Source organism: Ursus americanus, chromosome 12 (assembly GCF_024610735.1).
Source record: "Ursus americanus isolate L20-20 chromosome 12, mUrsAme1.1.p, whole genome shotgun sequence".
NCBI classification, from domain to species: Eukaryota; Metazoa; Chordata; class Mammalia; order Carnivora; family Ursidae; genus Ursus; species Ursus americanus.
The window spans coordinates 14004337-14032055 of NC_142138.1; the positions used below are offsets into that span (position 1 = coordinate 14004337).

General features: G+C 43.1%; 1 protein-coding gene across 4 annotated transcripts in view; it reads right to left on the minus strand.

Annotated features, from left to right (window-relative positions):
* The window catches only part of DAB1 (DAB adaptor protein 1), a 389340-nt gene that overhangs the window by 114896 nt on the left and 246725 nt on the right, over positions 1 to 27719 (minus strand). For all 4 annotated transcript variants that reach the window (XM_087865923.1, XM_087865922.1, XM_045802234.2 and 1 more), the window contains exons 3-4: positions 25952 to 26091; positions 17793 to 17891 (exon numbers count right to left, since the gene is read on the minus strand). In XM_087865923.1, the coding sequence (XP_087722049.1) occupies positions 17793 to 17891; positions 25952 to 26091 (239 nt within the window). The remainder of the gene's footprint in view (positions 1 to 17792; positions 17892 to 25951; positions 26092 to 27719) is intronic.

Below are 27719 nucleotides of genomic sequence, written 5' to 3' on the forward strand. Positions count from 1 at the left end.
ACTCAATGAATCTCCTATTCCAATTCTTTTGGTTACATGGCAAGAAATTAGAAAAAGTAAAAAGTAAATGAAAAGTGACTGTATCCCAGGGAAATCTTCTACGGGCTCTTTTTCTCCTCTTCCTCTTCTACCCTCTTTTCAGCCTTCTACCATCATTTTTGATCGAAGACGTGGTATTTCAGATCCATGTATCCGCATCTATCTTCTCTGGTCCTATCGACTGTGTGTAGACACAGATGGCAAATAAAGGCTGGCATGAAGGGAAGGATGTTTTTGGACTGGGGTCAACAGCATCTGGGTCTCAGTCCTGACACGGATGGCTACGAGCTGTGTGGTCCTAGTAAGGTCAGCACTTCCCTCTGAGTTTTCCTATCTATAAAATTAGGGTGTATTATTCTGATATCCTAATAATAGACAACTTCTACATTTATTCACTCGATTTTTTTTTAAAGATTTATTTACTTGACAGAGAGAGTGCAAGCAGGGGGAGGGACAGAGGGACAGAAGCAGACTCCCCCCTGAGCACAGAGCCCCACGTGGGATTCCATCTCATGACCCTGAGATCACGACCTGAGCGGAAACCAAGAGTCAGACGCTCAACCAACTGAACCACTCAGGCGCCCCTCATGCAACTTTTTTTAAGTGAGTACCTACTATCTACGAGGTGTTGGCTTAGTACTGAGAACACAGTGATGAAAACCCCTGGCCTCTGCTCTCAAGGGAGCATAAGGTACTGGAAGGCATACTGTCACAACACACCCAATTATAACATATTTTTTCATTGTTATAAAATATACATAACATAAAAATTACCACTTGAACCATTTTTAAGTGTACAGGTCAGTGGCATTAAGAACATTCATACTGTTGTACAACTTTTTCATCGTCCCCAACTGCAACTCTGTACTTATTTCTTTTTTTAAGATTTCATTTATTTACTTGAGAGAGAGAGAGCACGAGCAGGGGGGAGGTGTAGAGGCAGAGGGAGAAGCAGGCTCCCTGCTGAGTAGGAAGCCTGACGTGGGGCTCGATCCCAAGACCCTGGGATCGTGACCTGAGCTAAAGGCAGATGCTTAACTGACTGAGTCACCCAGGTGCCCTGAAACTCTGTACTTATTGGCATGAGCTCCCCATCCCCCCCCCAGCTCCTGGCAACCACTGTGCTATTTGCTCTATGAATGTGACTACTCTAGGAACCTCATATAAGAGGGATTATACAGTATTTGTCCTTTTGTGACTGGCTTATTTCACTTGGCATAATATCTTCAAGGTTCATCCACTTTGTAGCTTGTTTCAGAATCTCCTTCCCTTTTTAACACTGAATAACATTCCACTGTATGGATAGGACATATTTTGTTTATCCATTCATTCACTGATGGACACTTGGGCTTTTTCTACCTTTTGTAAAACACAGTTTAATAATTATTACCAGTGGCTGATGCCTGAAAGTACAGACAAATGCTATCTAGCCTAGGTGGTAGGTTATGGAGAAATTTCTGAAAAAAAGGCACCTGAGTAGAGTGGCCTACACGATAAACTAGAGTCAGCCAAATAAAGGAAGGGGTCAACAGTGAGTGGGCTGGGGGGAGGCAGGGGAAGAAAGCTCTAGGCAGAAAAACACAATAAAACCAAAACACACTACATGCGAAGACCCAGAAAGACAGGTGCGGTATGAACGGACAGTGGTTCCCCCTTTGGTTGTGGGAGCCAGCGGGATGCCAGGCTGAGCGGAGTTTACTCCCCACCAATGATCGCTTCTGTGATGCTGGTCTCTGCTCAGTATCTCTACCTTATATATCTATTTCACCAACACTCCCAGTATGGATCGATTAAATATCATCTGCTCGCTTAAGTAGAATGATTCTGTTTGCTTTCCTTTTCAGGGCATTAATACAGAAGCGCACGTGTATGAACGTGAAGTGAGGCGACTACACCGTGACCTTATCACTCTGTCATCTAACAGGTTGTTTCCTTGGCTGCTAGATCATGAGTCCTGCGGAGGAAGGGCGTCTCTCTGATCCATCTTGGTGTCCCAGTCCCTGGGACACAGTGCATCTGTGGTAAATGTTTGATAGAAGAATTTACTTTTTACAGATGAGGATATCAGGAAAAGAACAACAAATGACTTTTCCAAGGTGTGATGGAAGTTCTGGTTTTTAAGGATGGAATTTTAGACACGATGGAATAGTTAACCTTAACTCTCCCGATGATATTCACATAGTTCCATAAAAAGAGATAAAACCAAAGGCAGATTTGTGCAGAAAGTTCTCTGAAGCTAGAGAAATGGCCCCAAGAGGTATAAAGCACATTCGGTTCTCTAGAAGACCTTATCTGAGTGGCAGGAATATAAGCACTATGGGCAGGAAACCCAACTGATGAGCGCCGTGGGGGTACTGGAGCCACCCTGAAGGAAGCCGACGGAAAATCTCATTATTTCAGATCCCACTAATTCTGAATTTGGACAGACCGAGGCTGCATTCCGGAGCTCCATAAACCCGTTCTCCATAAATTACACAAATTATTAGAATGAAGAACACCAAGGAGGAGTTTATGCACTCATAAACATTTGCTGAATGCCAACTTTATTCTACTCCTGGAACAAAAATAGTACACGTCATCAAGGAGCGCTCATTTGTAAAGAGCTTTAACATGCATTTGCTTTCCCTGAATTATTCCCACAGACTTTTGAAGAAGGCCAAAGTCATCCCCATCTTCATCTTAGGGTGGAGGACACTTAGGCTCACAGTGGTGAAAAGACTTGCCCAAGGCTGCAGAGCTTTATGGGTAGGGATGAATATATATATATATATATTTTTATTCTGCTTAAAAGTCAAAGATCAGAAATCTTAAATTACAATTGTCCAGACTGTCAAGTTTTGTCCTTTTGGTGGCACTTATGCACACATGGGGAATTGATAATACTGCCCTGTACACAGGCCAGAGGAAGTGTAGGACCAAGGGCATAACTGTGGTCCAGAGAGTTAACAGTTTGAGAACTGATAAGCCAACCCCAATAAGAAATCCAATTTGAGCCAACTCTCAAGGCCCTTCGGCATCATTCGGATTTGCAGGTAAAGCCAAAGGACTATTAGTCTCATCAGTATAAAATATAGTCTCTCCAATTACATTGCTGCCCTGTGAAGACTCTTCTGAGAGGGTAATGAAATCAAGACGAAGGTATTCCATCTAAAGTTTAATATCAAAAAGCTTAAAAATTTCTATTTTAAAATAAATGAGGGACCCCTGGGTGGCTTAGTTGGTTAAGCGTCTGCCTTCGGCTTAGGTCATGATCCCAGGGTCTGGGATCCAGTCATGAGTCAGGCTCTCTGTTCAGCAGGGAATCTCCCTCTCCTTCTCCCTCTCCCCTCTGCTCCCTGCTTGTGCTCTCTTCCTTTCTCTCAAATAAATAAATTTTAAAAACTTAGAAAAATAAAATAAATGACAACATGCTCAAAATATGTAGTGAAACATTGATCAGTGTTTGTACATCTGGCAGTACAACTTTCTAAAACATAATTTGACCAAAAAAAAACACCACAAAGCTTTAAAAATATACATATATGTTGAGCCAGTGACTCGGAAGTTCAACTAAAGGAAATCCTCACAGATGTATATAAAAAGACATGCCCAAAGATGCAGACACTAACAAGATGGGGCTTATTAAATTACATTGCACACATATGCTAGAATGCTTTACAGTGACTGAGAATGTTAGAGAAATAGTTAATGAAAGAGAAGACGTACATAAGCAAAAAGGTTACAAAGCAGCATGTACAGGATAATTTTGGTTTTGAAAAAAAGTTGTATTTGCGTAAAAAGACTGGCGGTACAGGCACCAAAATATTGCCTGGGTTTGTTTCTAAGCAGTGGCACTTCAGATCACTTTTGTATTTTCTTCTCTGCAGCTTTTCTGTATTTCATAAATTTTCCACGATAAATAAATGCTGTTTTTGTTAGAGGAGGCATTAAATACAAGTAAGGATCAGACCCTGTCAACGACCACGGCATCCATGCACGTGGGTGCAATGTATCAGACGGCGGTCACGAGATGGTTCATCTGCACACCTCACAGTCTCAGGCTCCCTCCTTGGACCCATTTACGGAGGAGAGGAAGTGTCTTCCCTCCCAAGGTGCAGCTGTGACTGTCTTGAGTTTAGACAATTGCCAGTGCCATCTTTATCTTCGAATTTTTTAGATATATAATTTCAAAATAGTCTGTGTATCTCTTAGACATCATGAAAAATTCAGACCTCCGTCTCTGGAGGTGCAGGCATATTGTATTTAAATATTGAGGCCATGCTTCCCTGGTAATTTCTTGCAGATCTGCAATCTCCTGATTTTCTAAATAGTTTAAGAAGTCAAATCCATTCTGGCAGGCAAATCCCTGAGTTATTGGATGGAGGCAGCTGGAGGAGGATGAGTGCCGGTGGGATCCCCAGAGAATGTTTGGCTGGAGCCATAGTATGGGAGCTGCATACGGTGGCAATGGCTGCATACCGGGTCTGATGTGGGGCCATCAGACAGACCGTGAGGCCCCGGGCTCAAGTCAGAACTGTGGAGTCACTGGCCTCTGTCTTCAGTGCCTAGAGCACACCTTTGTCCTTCCCCACCCCCGGTGTTCATGGCTCCAGCCAGCAGAATGGGGTTAGTAACACGGCATGAATCTGAGGACTGGGTGAGACGGTGTGTGTAATTCACCCAGCACAATAGACTCCCTCACAGCACTCCCTCATCACCTCCCACTTCTGCTAGGCTAACCTTCTCTCTCTCATCCTTTGGAGCAAAACACGCTTGCACATACTCCAGGACCCAGGGTGCCTGTCATCAAAATTTTGAGGTGCAGACCCCACAGGTCCTTGAAGGGACTCCCTCCCTTGGGGAGTACTCTCTGCTCTGGCAGGGCACAGGATGGGCAGAAGAAGGCAAGAGTTGCTGTCCCCCAGGGACCTGTATTATAATATTAGTAGAGGGCTAGACACACAGTAGGTGCTCAATAAGTGTTTGTTCTTTTCCTTCCCCCAATTAGATCCCACGTTCCCCTCAGGTGTATTTTACTTCTTTTATAGCAGGTCATACTTTATATCTTCTACAGTGTTGATACTTGATAATGTCCTTGGACAATGCATATGGCAATAGAAAAAAAGTGACTTATTTACATACATATGAGCACTGGAGAACAGGGATGAGCAAGATAAAGGTATATTAGATCAGGGGAAAGAGAAAGAAAGATGGGGGAAACGAGGCACCTATGCATTAAAGCATTACTAACACCAGAAGGTGAGATTTAGTACCTTACGTGCAACTTTTAACACCTCTTATGTAACCTCCTACTCATCTAGAAATTCGAGGAGCCCTAGGAAGGACAGACGTGGCCTGAGTGAAATGTATTCTATCACTGAAGCCCACCGCCAGAGCGGATGGAGCTCCCATTTTCTGTCTCCACTAGATAACTGTTGATAGAATTTAAAGACCACCCACAATGGCTAACGGTTTTAGACACAGCGAGACAAGCAGGTGAATCACAGGCTGTCTGACTTCACAATGGGGGAATTTAGTGCAATTGTGTACATACCTACTGGGAGCTTACTACATGCCATGAGACAGGAGATACAAGAATGGCCAAACCATGGGTCCTGCCTTCAAATGACTCAGTCTAGCGTTTTTGTTTGTTTCTTCATTTAAAATTCTCATCCGTCCCACTTCTCATATCTGCAAGTAATCAGGGAATGCAAATGCCTTCCCAGCTTAGCATGGTTGCTCCTGGTGCATAGAAAAGTGGGGAAAGGTGCAAGAAAACAGTGACTATAAGATATAAAAACGCACTTCATTAATGCTACACACACACACACACACACACACACACACACACACACACACAATCTGTAACTATAGCATAAATGATGAAAAATAAACCAGGATATCACTGAACATTGAAGCATTTTGTTCAAGGTATCAGCTAGCCATCCGTGGGAGACTGTTCACACTCACGCACCAGTTTCCTTATTTTGGCCAACAAGCCGGGATGGCATTACATAACGTGTTGCACGAGGCGCCCTTTACTATCTGAGGGACAGCGCGGCAACACACTGCACCTTTCCGCACCTCTGTGTCATCTTTTACAAACAAGAGGCAATACCTCTCTTTTGCAGGCTGGCTGTTAAGACCGGCTAGTTAATGACTGCTTTCAGACTCCAAAGGAGGACACTGCGCTACTAAGAGAGTCACTGCTTCATAAAGGTATGAAATGAGATGTACAGAAAGCACCTACAAGAACGTCCGGGACGACAGTGTTAGCCTTCTTTGGATCACCATTGCTGTTCCTGTTGTTTCTTTGGTTACAGTTCAACCTGAGCTTCTCTAACTGAGTGACCCTTCAAATCCAGGGCTCCTTCCATGCCACTAGTCATCTAGTCCACATGTTCTCCCCAGCACATCCCCCCCCACCCCGCCCCCGAGAGGCGGGCTTGACCAGGCTCTCACCTTGACTCGGACTCTCACTTTCGAGGACACACATTCCTTTCCTGTACCCAGAACTACCAAGGCTGCCCATGTCAGGCCGCCACTGATTAGGACTCCAGAGAAGCACAAAGAACCATCTCATCACCGCTGTGCCTACTTGCAGTCTCACCATTTCGATACAAACGGCTCTGGCAAGGAGCGTCCTCGTAAAAAGAGAAGTAACTATTAAATAACCATGACAGAGTCGCGGAAACGTGTTTTAAATTAAAATTTAAGAGCAATGAGTGAGAGAGAAAAACAATCAACAGCAGATCCCACAGAAAGCCATTGGCCATCTAAATAAAAACGGCAACACCCAAACGGACAGCTCTGATTTATCAAGTCTAAGGGCCTCCGGAATTTGCATGAGAATTTTCAGAAGTGTCTTTCTCCATTACTCAGCTGACCCTTAAAACTACAGGAAGCTCCCAGAGCACGTTAATATTTGTGATTTACAATGCACGTATGTCACAGGCCCCTTCGCAAGGACAAAGAAAGTACAGTGGAGAACTGCCCTGACCTTGCTTTACTTTTTCCTTTTCCTTAGCACTGACCACCCTCCAACAGAGGATGGGATTGATGTGTGGCTACTGTTTTCTGTCTCCCCACATTAGAATGTAAACTCTAAGAGGTAGGGACCTTCCTTTTATTCACCCATGTATGCACATCCCATTGAGCACATAGTAGGTACTCAATGACTATGAAGAAATTGACCAAAAAAAAAAAAAAGAAGAAGAAACTGACAAAAACTTCACAGCGGTCCTGTTAAGTGACCTAACCTCCCTGAATCCTAGTCACCTCCTCTGTAAAGTGAGGCTAATACTATATAACTAACAGATGGACTGCAAGAATTCAATGAGAAAAATATATGGGAAGCACTTCACAGTGTCTGGCAATTAGTGCTCAACAAATGGTAGCAATAATAATAATACAATTCCTCAAAGCTGAATACTTATCTTCAAAGTTTCTAAAACAAAACAAAACAACCCACTTCTGCATTCATCCCAAAAGTCAGCCATGAAAGAACAGTGACCAAGGGCTGAGAGAGAGGAAGCACCTGAGGTCTTCAGCTGGTATTCAACCTGCTCTCCCACTGGGCTCATCCGAGTGCCAGAAGGAGAAAGTAAGAAGACTCCTTAATAATCAGCCAGAACAGAGCCAGCAAAGTACGGCTCATGAACTAGATACTTATTTTGACAAAGTTTTATTGGAATGCAGCCAAACTCATTTGTTTACATGTTGGGTGAGGTGGCTTTCACGGTACAGAGGCGGAATGAAATAGTTGCCAGAGCCCATGCGACCCACCATGTTTGCTCTCTGGACCGTTAATAACAATGCTGTGGAATGACCATCAGCTGAGGAAACAGAGTCCCAGGGAGCAAGCAGATGAGCCATACCCAAGGTCACCCTGCGTATGTAGGCTCTGCAGCTTTGAGACCAGTGGCTCGCACACCCTCCCCACTTCAGAAGCCCAAAGTGTAGCTGATAAACCTTCAGTCACAGGGCCGGTCTGCATGATGAGAACCCTAGACACAGTTTGACTTCCCCGCTGGAGAGCAAGGAATAGCCACTTTACCCTTGAAGGGCTGAGATACCACCACCGGGAACTGGAAAGAACGTGGGCCTGGCCACTGTGCCATGCTGGGGGCCATTCCTAGCTCTGCAACTGGTTTGATATTTGGCCTTGTGCAAGTCCCTTCACCTCTCTGAGTCTCAGTTTCTGCATCTGTTTAATGCTAGTAATATTCCTTAGTGGAGTCCTTAGGGGATAGAAAGAAATGAGATCAAGCATGTAAAAGGAGCTAGCAAAGAAAATGTTACCTTTTACCTCCTTAAAGACCAAAATTGATAAAAATGATTCATTAAGGGAAAGATATTACATTTCTGAATTTACCAGAACTGCGTGGAAACATTCACGGTCTCACTTTCCAGGGTGATATGGACATCCTTTCCCCCCTGTCATGAATTATAAGATCCTGCCAAAATGATCTTTCAGAGGCAGCTTCCTCATTGTATCAGTTTCTAAAAATATGTTGGTTTTGAGCTATAAATTGATTCTTTATTGTGATAAATTAAAATCCAATATCATCCAATGAGAAGCTAAACATACAGAGACCCAATTTTCCCCCTTAGATATTCAGTCTCTTTGATATTAAAATGGATCTGGGGCTGCTGTCAGGCACGTGGGAGCCCGAACACTGATCGAGGGAGCAGAAAGCATGGACATGGTATAGAGGAGAGAAAGACAAAATAAAGGAAGTGGAGGGAGGGAAGCGAACACTTTCTATTTCCTGTTTGTGAGCATCAGAGTGACACAGGGGAGCCCCGAGGGGTGTTCAAATCTGTGTGCCTCGCATGTGATTTGCGGGGGAGGGGGGTGTCGGGCATCACTTCTCTTGAGGTTCTAGGTTTCTTCACTTGCAAATGAGTACATTAGTCACTGCACAAGGGGCCTCCCATCCAGGACATCCTAGGACTGGGTTCACTCTGAACCACGTACATTGTTCTTTCCTGGACGCACGGCCTGCGTGGCAAAATGAGTAGCTTTGGCTCCAAGATCTGGCCCAGGTGATTTGCATTTCTTTGTAAGTTGACTTATTCATGATTTCCTTGTTCCTTCCTTCCTTCTCCTTTGTTTTGCTCCTCCCTGATTGCCTTTCCTCCTCCTTCCTTCAGTGTCCAACTAGCATTTCTGTCACATGCTAGGGCCTATGCGAGACCCTGCAGATAGAGCAAGGGCTGGTCAAGGCACCAGGCACCTCGTGGAGTGTGTCGTCTGATGGGAGCGTGATGGTCTGCTATGATGAAGGAGAGCAGAGGGTGCTGTAGGAGCATTACAAAAGGACTTCTTCATTTTGCTTAGAGGACATAAGAAGGTCTGTACCAAAGAAGGCCCAATATAGGTAATGATATGATATTATTTAACATCTAGAGCCTTATATATCAGGCACTATTCTAAATCTTATGGGATTAAATTAAATCCTCATTTAATCTTGCACCAACCCTAAGACATAGGTACTTTTATTATTCCCATCTTACAGATGACTAAAAGAGGCACAATGTCCTTAAGAAAAATTGGTTTACAATCACACAACTGGGCAAGAGTAGATCCAGGATAGTCTGGATCTCAAATCCATGTTCCTTCCACTCCAGCCACTCTCTGGTGCCTACACCATACTGGCAAGGAGTGTGGGCCGTGGATTCCGACAGACTTGGCATGAACCCTGCATGCGGGAGGAAATGTGTAAAGCACTTGGTTGAAGGAAGCACTTTGCCCAGAGAAAGGTCTTGATAAATTTAAGTGTGTTGTACTGCTGTTGGTATTACTGTTGACATTACAAGCCCTTGAAAAATGAGATATTTACTGTGTGAAACAAGGCAAAGGACATTCAGAGTGCAGGGGCTGCCTTGAGAAAAATCACAAAAGCTGGGCAGTGCCTGGTTTGCACAGGGAATGGCAAGATGTGGCAACCCCAGCATTCTGCTCATCCACTGATGATACGCCGAGATCTGCCATGTCCAGCTGGGCAGGGTGTATACTGCACAGCTTCCAGGGGAATGAGACACGCTATAGTCATCAAAAGTGTATATACTTAGTGCAACAATTTACCAGAAGATGGCAATGAGTTTTAAAGAAAGGACCTGTTCCTGATTAGCACAAAGGCATCTTAAGAACTAAGGGTGGCCTTATAGTCCCCGTACCGACTTCTCTGTATATTGAATAGTATCTGAGCTCTAACACGCATGGTTCAACCAAAACCCTTTGGTCTGATATTCCAGGCCTTACAATCTGGCCCCTGCCTACTTTCTCAGTTTCCTCTCTCACTGATAGCAATTACCCATCCAGAATAATAGACATGTCATTCTTCCCCATGCCTGCCCTCCTTCATGACTTTCCTGTTATACAGGCTTAGTAAACACTCCCTGTAATTCCCTTTGCCTGGACACTGGTCTTCTAATACCCCCAACATCATATCTTGTCCGTTTTTCAAGATTTTGCCCTTTCTTCCTAAATCAGTCCATATTTTTTTCAGACGGAAGAAATCATTTTTTTCTTTTAAACTCTCGTGATACTTTCCTCTTTCTCTTATTATATTCATTATTCTTGTTTTGAGCTTTTAGTTATTTATATATGTCCTACCTCCAATGCCAGAAGATCCTTGAAGGAATGGTTTCAGGCCGATTCATCTCTATCCACCAAGTAGAATACCCCTTTCACTCAATAAGCACTTGTGGAATGAATGAATGAATGAATGAATGAATGAATCGACTGAATGAATGAGTGAATGAACCAATGAAAATGGTGGCCTGGTCTAGACAGGGGTTCTTAATCTTGTCTGACCAAACACCTTCTTTTTATAACACATATTTTGTAATCCTTCCTTTATTGCCTGCAAAGGATTATATACTCTACCTACACACATAAAGTTCAAGCACATCAAACTGTCCTAATTATAACAAAGAAATAAAAGATGATTTCGGATAAAAAATGATGTGAATGTCGACATATAAATACTTAGTTACAACTACAACAGAAGAACATAGGACGTTGTTATATGTTTACATTTTCTTATAATGAATAAATTTGGGTTGAAGAAGTGTTCGATTCAATATGCAGATGCTCTTTTCCCTACATCTGACATTTTTAAGGAAGGGCCAAATGAGTCGAGTTATAGTGAACATGACAGGTACCATGAAACTGGTACACCTGCGCCATGTTGGTGACTCAAACGTGAAGAGCGTCACGTGGTATGGTTTCCCAAAACGAAGAACAGCTCTTGATGCGGATCCAATAAAACAAAGTACTCCCTTCTTGTAGCTCAGTTGCATTTCTGGAAAATTCAGTATTATGGATATACTTTGCTTATATGCAGAGTTAGATTTTAGATCCAGTTCATTATAAATAGGTTTTTTATCTACATGGATGTCTAGTAAGACATCTGAAAGTCATATAGCACAGGAAACATTTCTGTTGTGTGTGACCATCCTATACTCTGTAGAATGTCTAGCATCCTTCGTCCCTACTAAATTCCTGCATTAGGACCCTCTTCCCCAAAAGTTGTAACCACATAATGCCTACATAAGGTTCCAAAACACCCAGTACAGGGAAAGAACCAATGAAGTGGAGAATCTCTGGAGTAGGAGAAGGAAAACGAGCTCAGGTGCTGCAAAATGTGAATCTGAAATCAATTCCTATACATAATAGCCTTGGGAAAGCCACTTATCCTCCCTGTACCTTTAGTAGACTCATCTGTAAGAGGCAGCAATCAAACCTTCCAGAACTGGTGGGTGTCCAAGGAGACAGGACACACACGAGCATGTGGGAAACCATGCCGTGAAGCTTACAGGCTAGTTCAGAAGTAGTCTAGTGAGAATTCTGTGTAGTGTTTCAGGGGCTCCCGGCATGACGGGGATGCCCCATAGACTCCCAGATCCCAGCACTCTGCTCTGTAGCCCCTTCCCCTTCTTCCCCAGGGCCACTTTCCCTTCCTCTTCCTGAACTGCTCTCCCCAAGCCCCACTCAAAACATCCAGTTTGAACTGAAGGAAGAACAGTCCTGTTTTTGATGAGATACAAGTAACATCTGGTTTTCCCTGAAGAGTACATTATTAAATCAGCCCTGAGATTTAAGTGCAACCATTGCATTTAAGATATCATTAGCCCTCTATGACGAGAGACGATATTCAATCCTGGGTCGCTCTCCACCTCTCCCCCGCTATGCCCTAGTTTTTCTTTTGTACATTTGCTGGTTCTTAATCACTAAGTCAATTTAATTTTTGTGCAGTATTACTGAGCACCTACTATGTGGGGGTCATTGTGCTAACTAGACAGATAACAGTGATGAACAAAAAGATATGGCCCCACTCATCTGCATGTTTGTAGAAGTGCTCATTAATACTTTTTGCAGAGAAGAATGAACACATGTAGCTTTCTCTTTAAGACCTCTGTGCATTTTGAAATATCGATTTTTCTTTCCTGACTTGCTTATCTGGTCCTCTCTAGCTCACTCCTCCACTGCCATGTCAGTGTGCCCTTTTCTGTGAAAAATTCCTGAATGTTCTAGGCAAAGCTTAGTCTTGATCCCCTGAGTCCTGACAACTCCATTCACACCTGGGTTTTAGCAATTGTCAGTTCCATTTGTGAGTCTGGTGACACCAGACTGTGAAAGGCTCGGGGGCAAGGACCACGTCTAATTCCATCTTTGAATCCCCAGGAAACAGAGCATCACGTGGCATAGAAGAGGCATCCGATCTGCTCTTGCCTAAGCACATATGGGTTACACAGCCAACATTCCATCTACAAGACAGTTTCAGTACTAACTCCACTCTTTGCACCTTCCCTCAGGAAAGGTCATCAGCATGAAAATGAATAATGGTGACAATAAAACAGAGAGAATACTGAATCTGCTCTAACATATTTAAAAGCACATCATTTATAAAATTTGGTATTGCTATGGTCTGAATGTTTATGTCCTCCCCCCTCCAAATTCATATGTTGAAATTCTAGCCCTCAAGGAGATGGTAGTAGGAGGTGGGACCTTTGGGAGGTAATTAGGTCCTGAGAGTGAAACCCTTTTTGAATGGGATTAGGGTCCTGATAACAGAGGCTCTAGAAAGCATCCTGACCCCTTCCACCATGTGAGGACATGCAGCAAAAAGGCATCAGCTATGAGGAAGTGGGCTCTCCCCCCAGACAGTGAAATTGCCGGGGCCATGATATCTGACTCCCCACCTCCAGAACTGTGAGAAAGAAATACCTGCTATTTATGAGCCGCCTCCTTTATGGCATTTTTGTTAGAGAAGCCCAAACAGACTAAGGCAGGTATGTTATTATTAGTGCTATCTTACTAGCATCACGGCTCCTGGACCAGACTGCCTGGGGTTGGATCTCAGCTCTTGCTACTTAATTTACTGTGGGACTTAATTTGGATTTCACTTCCCTTGACTATAAAATGGTCATAATAAAAGCACCTACTTCACAGAATTGCTGTAATGTACTTCAGATGGTACATACAGTAGTACCATCAGGGTGGGCTACGCCCAACGAACAAGCAAAATTTACACGTGATTATGGCAACAAGGTCTCACAGCATCTTGAAAAGTTGATTCAGACTACGGCCCTCTGTCTTGAGAAACAGACTGATTGTCAGGGTCCCGCAATATTTAGGATTTTTTTATGGCATCAAATTATAGCAATTCTATGGAATAAAACTGTAAATCAAGAGAGAAGAGAAGTCAATAAGTTTCCCTGGAAAGACTGAAGATTTGAAATTGGAAGGTTTGTTCTGAGTCTGCAGCCAAGTCAGTTTCTTTATCTGCAAAATGAAGATGACTTCCCTCCTGCCTTAGTACCCACAGGTCTGATTTGAGGACCTAGTAACATTGATATGAAAACCACATCTATTCCTGATTTCCTACAGCTCCTACTATTACCAATAACCATGAGTTTATATATGACATTTTCTGCAGTCTCACTGATCCCTTTGACACATTATCAATATCTAGCTATCTGAAAATCTGAACAGCTTTTCAATATTGATTTATTCCCTGCAATATGCTAATAATAAAACAGAATTTACTCATGTTAGGATTGGGATCAAGAACCCTTTGAAATTCAAGACAAGGTGTAAATTGCTGCAAAGGGTCTCTTTAATTGGGATCAAAACATTTTTGACAGCTTTTGGATTTTAAAATCCTAGCTATTGTCACGTTCTGCAAATGTTTCTTTTTTTGGCTTGAAAAAAAAAATGCAGTCAAGCTTGAGAATACTTTAGTTATGATAAACAACTAAAATTTGTCATTCCAAATGACAAAAACCCAGTTTTCCATTTCGTTGATATGTAGGACAAAATACTTCACTTAAACTCTTATCCTGCACAATTCAGTTGGTCCCCTGCTGGGCAACAACAAAGGTTTAGTAAACTAATCTCCAGTGGAGTTTGAAAAACCTCCATTTGTCTGAAGATAAAGCACATCAACAGGGATGACTTTAAGGAAGAAACAGAATTTTAAAACTAGTCTCAGGATTCAACTTCGACATGACTTTGTTCAATACTTCATCCTCTACTTGACTCCCACAATTTTCCCACCATACGGTTGCTACCTGAACACTCCTAAGTGCTGGGGACTCACTAACGCAGAAGGTGGTCCACCTAAGTGGCGGAAAATTCCTCCTCCTCATACACCGACACAGCTTCAAAGAAACTTGTATCGCCCAATCTTGCTTCTATTTGTTGGGTCACACAGAACAAGTCAGCTCCTTCCGCTACTACACAACTCTTTGGAGAGATGACCACTATTAATAGGGGGTGTCCGGCTCTCTGCTGTCTCTGTTCCAGGCTTTAATACACTATATCCCTTCTACTAGCTTTCCCTAGACTTGCGTCGAGACATAGTAACAAGCTCAGGCTGCAGAAGCCAGATGCTACCAGGGCCTAATGTGAATCATACAGAACTGGAGTGAAGTAAGCCAAGCAGAAGACACCTGACTCTGCCTTCTCCCTGATCCTTCACCAGGGATTGGACATTTTTTTCCACAAAGTCAAATGGCTTTGAGCTGAAATAATGATTTCACTGATGTTCTCCTTTGTGTCTAGTTGAAGAACCAAAAATAGCATTAGAGAGTTTGGTGGTATCTTTCTTTGGGGCCAGTTTTGCCACCCTCAACTGAGGATTTAGTTCTAGGTCAAGAATATAAACTACCTCTCCTCATGAGTTAAAATTTGGTGATTGGGATTTTAAGGATCTAGGCACAGCTTATCCAATGGTGGGTTACATAATGCAAGAGCAATGCCCAAAAACATGGCCCCTGGACAAGATAAAGTCTGCGACACTCGAGCTCACTCCTGTCCCTTTGGTTATACCGGCTATCGGTGGCAGGTAGACTAGAGATGATGACCTAGTATTCGGGCATATAAATCTCCCGGTTAGGCTTGATCCATATTACTTGTCTCCCCCCAATAAAGATGCTAAGGGGATCAGTGACATCCTACCAGTTTCTACAAGTCCACAGCTCTCTGCCTCTTGTGTGTACCTGGGAGCTCAGGACGCTACACCTGTGTTGAGAAGTCTTGGTTCAACATAGTTTCTAGTCCTCCAAGTGTCTTGGCCCCCCTCCTCAGGACACTCTTTGATTTGCCTATGTCCTTTTTCAAGTGTGAGGTTCAAGACTGAGCACAAGTCTCCAAACTGTAGTCTACCCAAGAGAAGGAAAAACTCCCTGGTTTCAGAAACTATATAATATTAATATATATAATATTAATAAAAGGCAGGAGAGGCATTCATTAGGCTCTTAATCTTGTTGCATTCAAGCTCCTGTACTCCCTGTGCTTATGCCCTCATTCTAAACTCCCTTCTCCCAAGGCATTCTGAGGTAGGCCCACCTTTCTCCATAATAGAGAGCTCAACTGCCCTGCTACTGACTCAGGCCAACGGGAGGCCAAACCCCAGTTCTGCCACCTACTTGCTGGGTAACCTTTGGCAAAGTCACTTATCCTGAGAGATAACAGGTATCGAGGTAAGTGAGAAGACTCACGGGCCAGACTAACCTGGATTCTAATCCTGTCTCCAACCACCACTTACTTTCAATAAATTACATCTACGTTTCTCTCCTCCATATCTCCAGCTATAAAATGGAAAGGATACCGCCATCTACCTCACAGCGCTGTCGTGAGGATTAACAGAGTTGGTACTTACAAAGGGTTCACAACAATGCCTGGCACATACTATGCGCTTGATGAAATAATAATTATCATTATTCTCCCATAAGACTGTTGTGAGGGCAAAACCGAATCATGTATGTACCATGACTAATAGGCACGTAGTATACAGTAGGTACCTCATGAAGGGGAGTTATTATCACTAGTTCTTATAGTGGTAAACTTCACATAACTAAAAATTTATCATTCTAAGATTTCTTGGCATACAGTTCAGGGGTGTAAAGTGTATGGACAGCGTTGTGCAGTACCCCCCAGCCATCCATCACGAGTGCCATTTTCTTCTTCCCAGGGAGTAACTCTACTCACTAAACCCTCACTCTTCATCACATGCCCCTGCTCCCCACAGGCTCTCACCACCGCCGTTCCACTTTTCGTCTCTCTGAATTTCATTTATCTAGATACGTCATAGAAGTGGAATCCAACAGAATTTGCCTTTTTATAACTGGCTTATTTCACTTTGCATAATGTCTTCAAGTTTCCTTTGTGTAGTAGCATGTGTCAGAACTTCCTTCCTTTTTGCTGCTGAATAATATTCCATTGGATGAGGCCACCACATTTTGTGTATCCACTCATCCGTGGATGGACGCTTGGGTAGTTTCCGCCTTTTGGCTGCTGTGAATAATGCTGCTATGAATCTGGGTAGACAAATATCTATCCTATGACTAATTATTCAGAAAAAGCTTTTCTTCAAAACCCATTTTTACTGTTAAATTATCATCCTCCTACCCGTATGGTATCCTAATAGGAGTCAGAACAAAGGAGAGAAAATGTAATGCAAAACGACTAAGGTTGAGTAACTTGGTTGAGGCTGGTGTATACGACGCTTGAAAATTAACTTGGGAAGTGCACAGGAGGTAATACATGTAAAGGTGTTTTATAAGCTGTAAAACACTGAATGAATAAAAGTAAAAAACCACGTCCATCTGACTCCTGCTCTCTGGACTAAACAGAGCATGGAACATTTTTCTGTTTTTCCCTTATCATCAATGAACAGGACCACCAATGGTAGGGCAGCCCTGGGGATGAAGGTGGGAGCTAAGTGCTGCCGGGGGGGGCTCCTGAAAACACAAACCACTTCTTTGGCGGTTCAACAAACACATCAGCCCTGACATTTCCTGGTCATGCAGTGACAGACTTTTCTAAGATTGGAAACTCCATCCTTTTTGATTACAGCAATTGCAAGGTGGCAAAGGCTAAACTCAGGAAGGTCTGGGGGCTTTGACCAAGTCAAAAGACATTCACGTGTCTCCCTGTAGGATGCATGTCATTAAAGCTGCCAACACACAAAGAAATTTAACTTAAACCGTCACATTACCCACCGCGCTTCAAAGCTCATCAATTTCCTGTTAGATTCCCGGGCCTGTGTGACACTTCTATCACAATCACACTGTTAGAAACACTGTGGCCAAGTCAGGGAAGAGCGTCCCTTTGATGGACGATCACAGTTGATCAAGTTTGTCAGTCGCTTTATGTGTTTTTATGCTTGTTTGATATTCCTGCCCAGAGAGTAGAGGCTTTTAAGGGCACATCTGTCAATGGATTCAATTCCACAATGCCATGGGATTCTTTTACTTACCCCTGTCTTCTCGTCAAATATTTTGATACCGCCAAAGGAGATGGTTAAAAAGATTTTCTGCTTGTGTTCTCCTTTGGAACGCGCGCCAGCAACAACGCCCTGTTGAAAGGAAAGATATGGTTTTTACTTGAGTGTTTCATTTGAAGATTCCCTCCAGTCCCAAAGGCGTGTCAGCTACCATCCGCCAATGCCACCAATAACGGACACTGCTCTCCCTTCGCCCCTTCCATGCTTCCCTGACCAACGTGTTTGCCTCTGCTTGATATTTTAGGGTAATGGTTACCCTAACATTATATCTAACATTGTATCAATAGATACCTGAACACTGATTCACGTAGCCACCCAAGATTTATCGAACACCTCCTTCTTGCCTAGATACCCAGCTCAGAATTCAAGACCCCACAGTAAACACGATATGATCCTCTTGTTAATAATATGTTGCTGGGCTTCATACTGTATATGGTTTCAATCTATTACATAAAGAGGAGTTACAGAATGTATTCCTAAATGTGATTTAATCTTTATACTTCTGGACGAAGTTTCCATAGGAATCGATTTTAGAGACCAGAAGGAAAATAAAAACCATTGCCAGACTGCAAGTCTCTCTTCTGTCTGGAAAAATATGATCATCAGAGTGACATGCTTATGGTTTGCAGTTTCTCCCCACACACATCTTCTATTTTCCTTTACCCTTTTTGGTAGGAAGTTACCTATCAAATGCATTCCATTTATCAATGCCTCTGTTTCCCCACTTTTCCAAACATTTTATAAGCCAAAGCTATGTATCTGAGTCAGTTAGAAGGTAAACATCACAAAAGGCGCACGTGTCCCTCTGCTCACTGCTCTATCCCGAGTGCCCAGGACAGTCCCTGGAGGGAAGAGGCACTCTGTCATTCTTGTGAGATGAATGTACTATTCAGAGTTCTCCCAAAGTTGATATGATGCAAATTAAGAGCGAAGCCACTTATTATTTTATTTTAATTTTTTTATAACAATATTTTTTATTATATTATGTTAGTCACCATACAGTACATCCCTGGTTTTTGATGTAAAGTTCGATGATTCATTAGTTGCATATAACACCCAGTGCACCATGCAATACATGCTTCTTAAATTAGCTTCTGTGGTGGCCACTGACAGGTAAGCATGGGCTTCATGTGAGGGTACCACTCAGAGGGTAAGGACATTCCAAGGGATTTATACTCAGGGTGGGGGCGTGTTCCTACCTCTGTATTAGGTGTTTTGGACCTTCTAGCCCCTTTGTTGCTATTAGCCTGCCCTGAGTGCAAGATCAAGCCCAACTATCAGCAGGTATAGTTCCGGGCTTCCAGGAGTAGAAAAGTCGAAAATAATCATGACATCGTGTTTCCAGGAGATAAAAGTCATCTGATCTCTCATCAGAAGAACATGTTCACAACCTCAGTGTCAGAGAACCAGTGGTGTTAGGAACAGGGATGACCAGAAGGCACAGGCACGGGTCATCCCTTTGAGGCTGTTCCGTTACTGTCACTTTGGGTACCAGCAACGTTCTGTGCAACCGGACGGCTGGCTTATGCTCCTGGCTCTCTGTGATCTTGGGCAAATGACTTAATTCTCACTGCCACTTCCTCAAGTGTAAACACTACCCTTGCATGGGTAAGAGAATTGAATGAAAATTTATGTCAAGTACCTAGTACGGTGCCCGGAACACTACAGGGATGTCATGAAAATTAACTTCTTCGAGTAAATGAACAACTGTCCCTAAAAGTCTGTGCTCTGGTTCCTGTTTGGGGACTACTAGTAGGAAAGTCACTCCCTTCCGAGTCACCCACTCATTCTCAAGCACCACTTACACCCTTGCAGATGTACAGAATGTCAGAGCTAGAGAAAAATTTTCCACGTTTCCAGCTGACAGGTGAGGAAAATGACGTCTGGGAGGTGGGGGTGGGCAGTGCGGAGGTGGTACGGGGGGCTGGTGGAGAGCTAAGCCTACAACGCAGCTCTCCGGACTCCCGGTGCAGGGGGCACTTAATTCTTCACACGGTGGCTTCTTTCTAGCAAGCCAAAATTTCTCTGGGTGACCCTCCCCAGCGTTGCTCTTTCAACCCCTCAGGACTGCCCCTCAGTGACCAGGGATCCCTCCGCAATGCCTGTCCTCTAAATAGTTAAAGACAGTGACTCACCCCCCAAAGCTAAGTCCTCTGTCTCTGTAACTGTCCTGCTTGGCCAGAGGTTTCTGGAGTCCTCGATGTGCGGCTTGCTTTCCTGGGAATTCACTGAGGGGTGACTCTCAGGAACATGGGGAGAATGGCCAAAGTATGTTTTGGCAGCCTCGTGGGGTAATTCTTATTTCTAATGCCATCCTACTGGGGGGACATTGTCTCCAACCCCTGCCCTCTTTGCACCTCACTCTTTCTCCCTGCTTCCCTTTTCCTCACTGGTCCTTATGGCCATCTGATACATTTATTTATTCATTTGGTGACCATCTGCCTTTGCCCAATAGAACCAAAGCTCACTTGTGCTCAGAACTCTGTTTAATCCATGCTATGTGACCAGTATCAACAACGGAGCCCAGCATCAAGCAGGCACCTGAAAGGGGAAGTGACCTTCCCTCCCTCAGCGAGTGAGCCCGCCAGACTTTGAACGCTGGGTTCTTGGCTGGATTTGGAATAAAATAACCTGGTGCTGGCACCCTCTGCAGCTGAACCTCCAACTTCAGATCTCCAGACATAACACAAAAAGAATGAGAAGTCGCTCCATCGTAAACAGAAGGACTGGAGGGACCGCGTCAAAGGGGCGGGGAGCCCTTCCTCTGTGTTCAGCTCCTCTTAGGAGAGAACATCACAGTCCGTGGTGGGGAGAGGGCTGCACCTTTGATCGAGGAGAGCGGCTTCAACGTCTGCATCTCCAAAACAGGCCCACAGTCCCCCGCTCTCTGAATTACCACCCCCTCTAATAGCAGAATGCAGCTGTACCCAGAGGAGGATGGAAAGAAGGGAAAGAGCACACGCACGTGTTCCAGGAGCGTTTCTGCTTGGGGCTGCTGCTGGTGGCTTTACATGACAAATGAAAGAGGGAAGGACTATCCGTGCAGCGCCGTCTTTGGGGAAATAAAACTCCAATTTTATCAAGCATGTTTCTCCTGTGAGACAGGACCCTGAGCCAAGTTCTGAAAAATGGCGCTATGGCCAAACAAGTCTACCGGCAGACGGCACGCCTCACGGTCTCATCTCCCCACGAGATTATTCACTGCTGGACGCAGAACGAGCAGACGTCCAGGAGACAGCTCGGACTGGGGGTCACAAGATGTGGATGGAGGTGCCCTTTGCGGCTCTGCGCCTCCTGTTAGCCACCTGACCAAGGAAGGCATTGTTGGAAATCTGGAAAGTACAGCCAAGCATTTTCTTGGGTACCTACACTTACACGCTTACAGGTTCTCTCTTGTACCATATAATTTAGCCCATGCTTAATCCTGGAAAGTAAAAATCATCTCCCTTAGTTTACGTGTGAGGAAACAGAAGGCCAGGGGCTGAAGTGACCTCCTGAAACCTCAAGGAACTAATAAGACAGAGAGACAATTCAAACAGCGATCTCTCAGGTTCCCATGTTGAGCTTCCTTCTATTATAACCTTCCTTAAGAGCTTTTTGGGGGGGGAGGGGGGAACACATAGATGGGGAAAAAAAAAGACTACACAATATACTACAGATATGTCAAAAATGTTCTGCAAACAGCCAGGTGGAACCATCAGCTCCCAGACTCCACAGTGAAGGGGAACTTTAAATGAAAATCATCGCATTTCTTACCTCATTAGGGTGTTCAGACATTGAAAACAGTTACACACGTACAGCACGTAGCACGGCGTGTTGCATGCGGGGACAGCTGGGTGGATAACAGCCGTCATGATTACTGGTACTAACATTCATACTACGAAGCAGTGCCTCGTGCCAGGCGCTTGTGGAATGATGGACACAGGCATCCCTCGGGGAGTCACACATAGGTAGTATCTCCATGAAGGAAGTGACACACAGAGGGTCAGACACGTCAGGCAGGATTCACTGGCTGCCCTGTCCAGCTCAGGGGTCCCCCGAGGATGAGTTAAGGGGAAGCACAGGAAAGGGCTCTGAGAAACCCTATGCACATAATGGAATGGCTGTGATCTCGGTGGATCCTGTAAAGCAGGTAGGAAAACACAATAGGCTTCAGGCATGAATGGCTGAAAACCTACAGTGCTATTCCAGAATGTTCCATGATTAAAAAAAAAAAAAAAAAAGCTGGTCTCCAATCTCAGCTGTCCCAGTTATTAGCTATACAAACCTTGGAAAAAACTCACCCCAAATCTCACTTTTCCCAGTTTAAAAAAAAAAAAAAAGAGAGAGAGAGAATTTAATTATTCTCCTCTACTCTGCTTAGTGCCCAGAGCCTGGCCCCTGTGGACTGCATTCCCTGGTCCTCTGGGCTTCCTGCCGTCTGGCTTCCAGTTGGGTTTCACCAGTGCAAGACAGGCAGGAGATCAGAGGTGGACGGAGGGAGAGGTCAGGGTACTCCATCCGTATCCTTTCCCTCCTTGTGCTATATCTCTGGCAGGGCCGATACTTTTTCTTGGTGAGGGAGGGGACTTCCTCCTCAATCCTGCTCTCCGTGGGTTTCAGTAAATTTATTTCCTCCTAGGGTGGTAGCTGTTCTCTCCTATTGCAGATTCCTGGGACCTTCACCATTCCTTATTCCCTTACTTAACCTTACCTACCCTTTGTAAGTGGCTCTTTCATGAAAGTGTCTCATCTGACCTAGCCAGGGTGGGCTCTGCTCCTTAGAGGACCCCAGCTGACATATTTAGAGCTCTGTAATTAGCCCTCCAGGCATTGTCTCTGGGAGATCTCATCCCCTCCTGGGGTGTCCACAATCACCGTTTTGCCCAACGTCTCTAAAACTTGACTACTTTTTAAGTCAATGATCTGTGGGTACCGGGTATTAACTTACTGGTGGGGGCTTAAAATCTCATTGGGGAACCAAGATAAATTAACTGCAGATACAAAAAAGAATATAATTAAGCCCTGAACTATGTCTTATCCAACACTGGGCATCCAGAGATCGAGGTTTGAAATTCTGGGCTTAACACAGGTTAAATGAAGGTTGTGGGGCAAATCCTTTAACTTCTATGAACCTCAGTCTTCTTATTTATAAAACAGGGGGGCTAATATTTATCTCACAAGAGAAAAAAAGGTGATATATGGGAAAATGCTTATGTTGACTCTAAATTAAAACATGATGATGATGGTGTTTTGCTGGAGGACAGGCGACAGCCCACTCATACCTGGAATATGAATCCCCTCTCAAATCTCTACGATCCAAAAGAAAACTCTCTAAAACAGGAAAAGGTACCAGCCTCAAAGAGTCTAGCAAAGGAAAGCAGATTTTCTTTTTATTTCTCATATGGCCTAACATGAACAAGTGGGCCCCTTTGCAAGGCTAACAGGCATTTTGTAGTTCTCTGCCTCTTTCTTTCCTGGGCAGGTGGCCAAATGGAGAATCGATCATTTATGTTTCTGTTTCCTAAAGAAAAACCACTGGGAGCTGAAATGTCAACATTCTTCTCAGCAACTTGCAAATAATGAAACACAATTGTCTGGGAACCAAGATCCCCTCGACGAGCTCAGCGCATCTGACAGGAGTGTGTTATGGCAGGACAAATTCTCGGGGCTTTGGGGACCTCCTAGTTCTGAGGGGTGACAGATGGGGCATTTCACTGCAGGTAACACACGCACACGCACGAGGTCAGCAATCACCGCCAGGCCTGGTCCAGCTAGCCTGAGTCAACGTGAATGCGGACAGAAAACCTGCAGGGAGCGCAGGCAGACTCCCGCTCCAAGCCACCTAGACTCAGCCCTTCCAGGAAGGCAGTGGCCGAAGAGGAGCCCTGGGACGCATGCCTGGTGAATGGCTATCCACCGGCATGCTGGGAGAAGCCGCATCAGCTCCTCAGCAGACTTGCTTGTGGCTCTGCGTGAGAACAAGGCTGCTGGGAGATTTTTCTTGACGTCCTTTAATTAATATTTGTCAGGAGCAAATCTCCATTTGCCTGGCCTCGTGCTCAGTAAGGAGGGACTTCAGCAAAAATGAAGATCCTGGCCTTCACCCCTATCACTGAGTAGGGTCTCCTTGGGGAAGAAGGCATGGCTCTGTCTGATGGGAGTCTGCAGGGAGGCTGAGGACTCCAGGCTCAGTCTCTTTTGGGTTCTCTCTGCAATCTGCCCACTGGCAGTCTGACTCCTGTCAGACTTTGTTATCTACTTATCAATCAGATTTGAGCTTAGCTGAAGAAGAGAGTTCATTACTGGATTGTCCTAAAATCTCATAATCTTGCTTAATTATAAAAAGAAAGAAAGAAAGAAAGAAAGAAAGAAAGAAAAGAAAGAAAGAAAGAAAGAAAGAAAGAAAGAAAGAAAGAAAGAAAGAAAGAAAGAAAACATTAACTTTTTCCAAGGTGATAATCTGTGAAATCATGATTTGCTATCTTTTAAAACCTTTTTCTAGTATACCTTATAATAGATACATAACTATTAAAATAAAAATTCCTTCTGTAACAGCTAAAAAAATAATGGGTACACAGTTTAGAAAATTAAGATTTTTGGGTGCCTGGGTGGTTTAGTCGGCGAAGCGGGCGACTCTTGGTTTCAGCTCAGGTCACCACCTCGTGGTCATGAGATCGAGCCCCACGTTGGGCTCTGCATTCGGCAAAGAATCTGCTTCAGATTCTCTCTCCCTCCAGCTCATGCTCACTCTTTCTCTCTCAAATAAATAAAATCTTTTTAAAAATTAAAAAAAAAAATAGAAATTAAGATTTTTTTTAAAATGATGATTCTTACAGCCATACTAAGGAGACTTAGCATCTGATATCCATGTTAAACTGCTGAGAAAATTTGTATAGTATAAATAAAAAATAATAGCTCTGATTTATTAGGCAAATAGGAAAGAAAAGGCAACATAGAGGGTGTTTTACAGATACTGTCCCAGTTCGTACTAGGAGGAACTTGGCCAGCCATGTAGAGATATTTTTTTCTTTTGTTCCTCCTTTCTTACACTTAAAAGAAAAAATTACACTGACCAAGTTGTGTCCTGAGGGACTATTTGAAGATATGAAAAAAAAATTCTCATAAATATTATATTAGGTGAGAAAAAAACAGTGTTTAAGACTGTATAATAGTAATTTCAACTGTATTACATATGTTTATAATTCATATAATAACATACAAAGACAGATTGTAAGTTACAGACAAAAATGTAGACACTGATTTTCTTTGTGTGGTGGGATTATGGATGATTTTAATTTTTCTCCTTATATTTTTCTGTATTTTCAAAATATTTTACACAATGAACATTTTGTAAATTCTATAATTGGAAGATACTTAAATTATATGTATTAAATGCATAAGGTATTTTGTAGACTTCCTGCTAACTCATTTGTTTTTTCAATATTTTAAATTCACTTTTTAAAAGAAGGAAACACAGACTATATGAAGACCAGAATGTGGGAACAAATGATGCTCTTTTTCATATGTTTTAAAAGGCCATTTAATAACATAATTTCATTTTGTATACTAATTTTTTCCAATTTCTTTCTTAGATTTCTCAATAAAAAAGCCTTCTTTAAAGCATTTACAATCAGAAGTCTCTCTGTGATGTCCCCAAATACCACAGTCTCATTACATATTACTTTAAAAAATATTTTTCTTTTACAGAGTGTTTGGAACATTAATAAGAATGATAAGAATGAATAAAGTCAGCTTTCATCCTAACAGCATCTTTTACCATATTTATCATATGGTAAAATATTTACAATGTATTCAAAAATAACAAAGGGGCAAAGATTCATAAATTGTGAGGGACTATAAAATTTGACAATTTTACTTTTTTTTGCAGGCATTGCACCATGAAGATAACATTGAATAAACGGCGATACTCTCAGAAGTTATAAAACTGGGCCCCAGCAAAATATCCCCACATAGTAGGCGCTCAATAAACATTTTCATAATGTTTGAAATCTCTTCCCAATGAACACATGCCGTAATTCAATTTACTAATGAACGAATAAGTAAAAAGTTTTACCACAATGATCATAATCACTCCCTCCCCTCAGTCCCATAAAACCCGTGATATCGAAAGTAAAATGTTTGTACAGCACCTTGAGTTTCATCATGGAATCTTGACATAACTTGTCTCCCCGAGCTGCAGAAACCTCATCAATCCCGATCAGCTTGGCCTTGTACCGGACCCCTTCACCTTTAAACCTCTTTATCAAAGTGGCTTCGCTGCGATCCTGACCTAAAAACAGAGAAAAGCAGGATTCAGGCATGTAAGTATTCAGGTCCCACCGTCTTTAAACACCCACAAGTGCCGAGATTCGTTCTCCGGTTTCACTTATGCTCTAAGAAAGTCAAATCACTGGACCATGTGGAAAAGAATGCTAGTTCCCCTGGATGCAAATTCTGGCTCTATCCTTTTAAATCCAGAGGCAAATTACTTCTCTGGAGCCTCTGTTTTCTCAGGCAGAGAAGGAAAAAAAAAAAAAAAAAAAAAAAAAAGAATTAAAAATAACCAACCCCAATGGGGCATTAAAGATAATTAAATCAGACAACAAGTGTAAAGCACCCAATACAGAGTTTGATACACACCAGATATTCAACAAATAATAATCACCTACTAAGAGTTCATGTCTGACATTCTTATTAGAGTAGTATTAGCACTGAGCCACTTTGGCATTTCCAGCATTTAATATGACTTTGGCCAGGGTCCAAGACCTTCTTATACCCAATTCCATGGGCTGTTTTATAGTGAGACTCCAGAGTAATTGCTTTGTATCAAGTAATGACCCAGAGACAATTATCAAAAAAAAAAAAAAAAGGTTTTACAATATCTCTTCTCTAACTCGTGTGTGTATAGAAATAGGCTACTTGGTATGGTGGGCCCATATCCTGCAACAGCCTTTCTCAGTAATTATTAACATAATATTTTGCTAGGGCACCTCAACCAGAAGTTCAAGTACGTCCGCATGAAATAAGGACAGTAAAGTTTCCGTGAACTGAGTGTTTCATGGGAGATGTTTTATAAACTCGATCCCCACTCTTCATAAAAACTCAACCATATCCATTTTCTAGATAATGAAGATGACGGTCACAGAATTCAAGGAGCTTGTCCCAAGTTCACACAGTCAGAAAAAAAAAAAAGATGAATACACAGGAGTTAAAATTTCTAATATCAAACTTTTGTAAAGTTTGCACACGTGATTCTTTTTTTTTTTAAGAGATTTTATTTATTTATTTGACAGAGATAGAGACAGCCAGCGAGAGAGGGAACACAAGCAGGGGAGTGGGAGAGGAAGAAGCAGGCTCATAGCGGAGGAGCCTGATGTGGGGCTCGATCCCACAATGCCGGGATCATGCCCTGAGCCGAAGGCAGACGCTTAACGACTATGCCACCCAGGCGCCCCTGCACATGTGGTTCTTAAAACCTGGAGCACCCTAGTCTTCTGATACTCATGTTCTGGAAATCATGAACTTGAACTTCTAATACCTCCTCCATCAAGCCTGCCATCATGGCGCAGAAACCTAAGAGCCGAGCACAGGAGAGAGAACTCGGCCTACTTCCCTTTATCTATATGACGTGCAAACTAGGCCTTTCCATAATATGGTTGAGAATTATTTGAGCTAAAAACAGGGGGAAAACAACAGCAATAGCTAACCACTGCATAATGCTTTTCTACTGAAAAAAACATAACTTGTGGTTCATCCATTCCATCATCCCTCACTGAGGGAGGGTCTCCTCTGTGCCAGGTGCTGTACCTCACTGCAACAGACATATGAGACAAAATCTGTGCCCCTACAAGCTCGAGATTTTGGTGACTTCGAAGATAAAAACGCGCAACCCACTCTGCTAGTTGTGTAAGAAGGTGG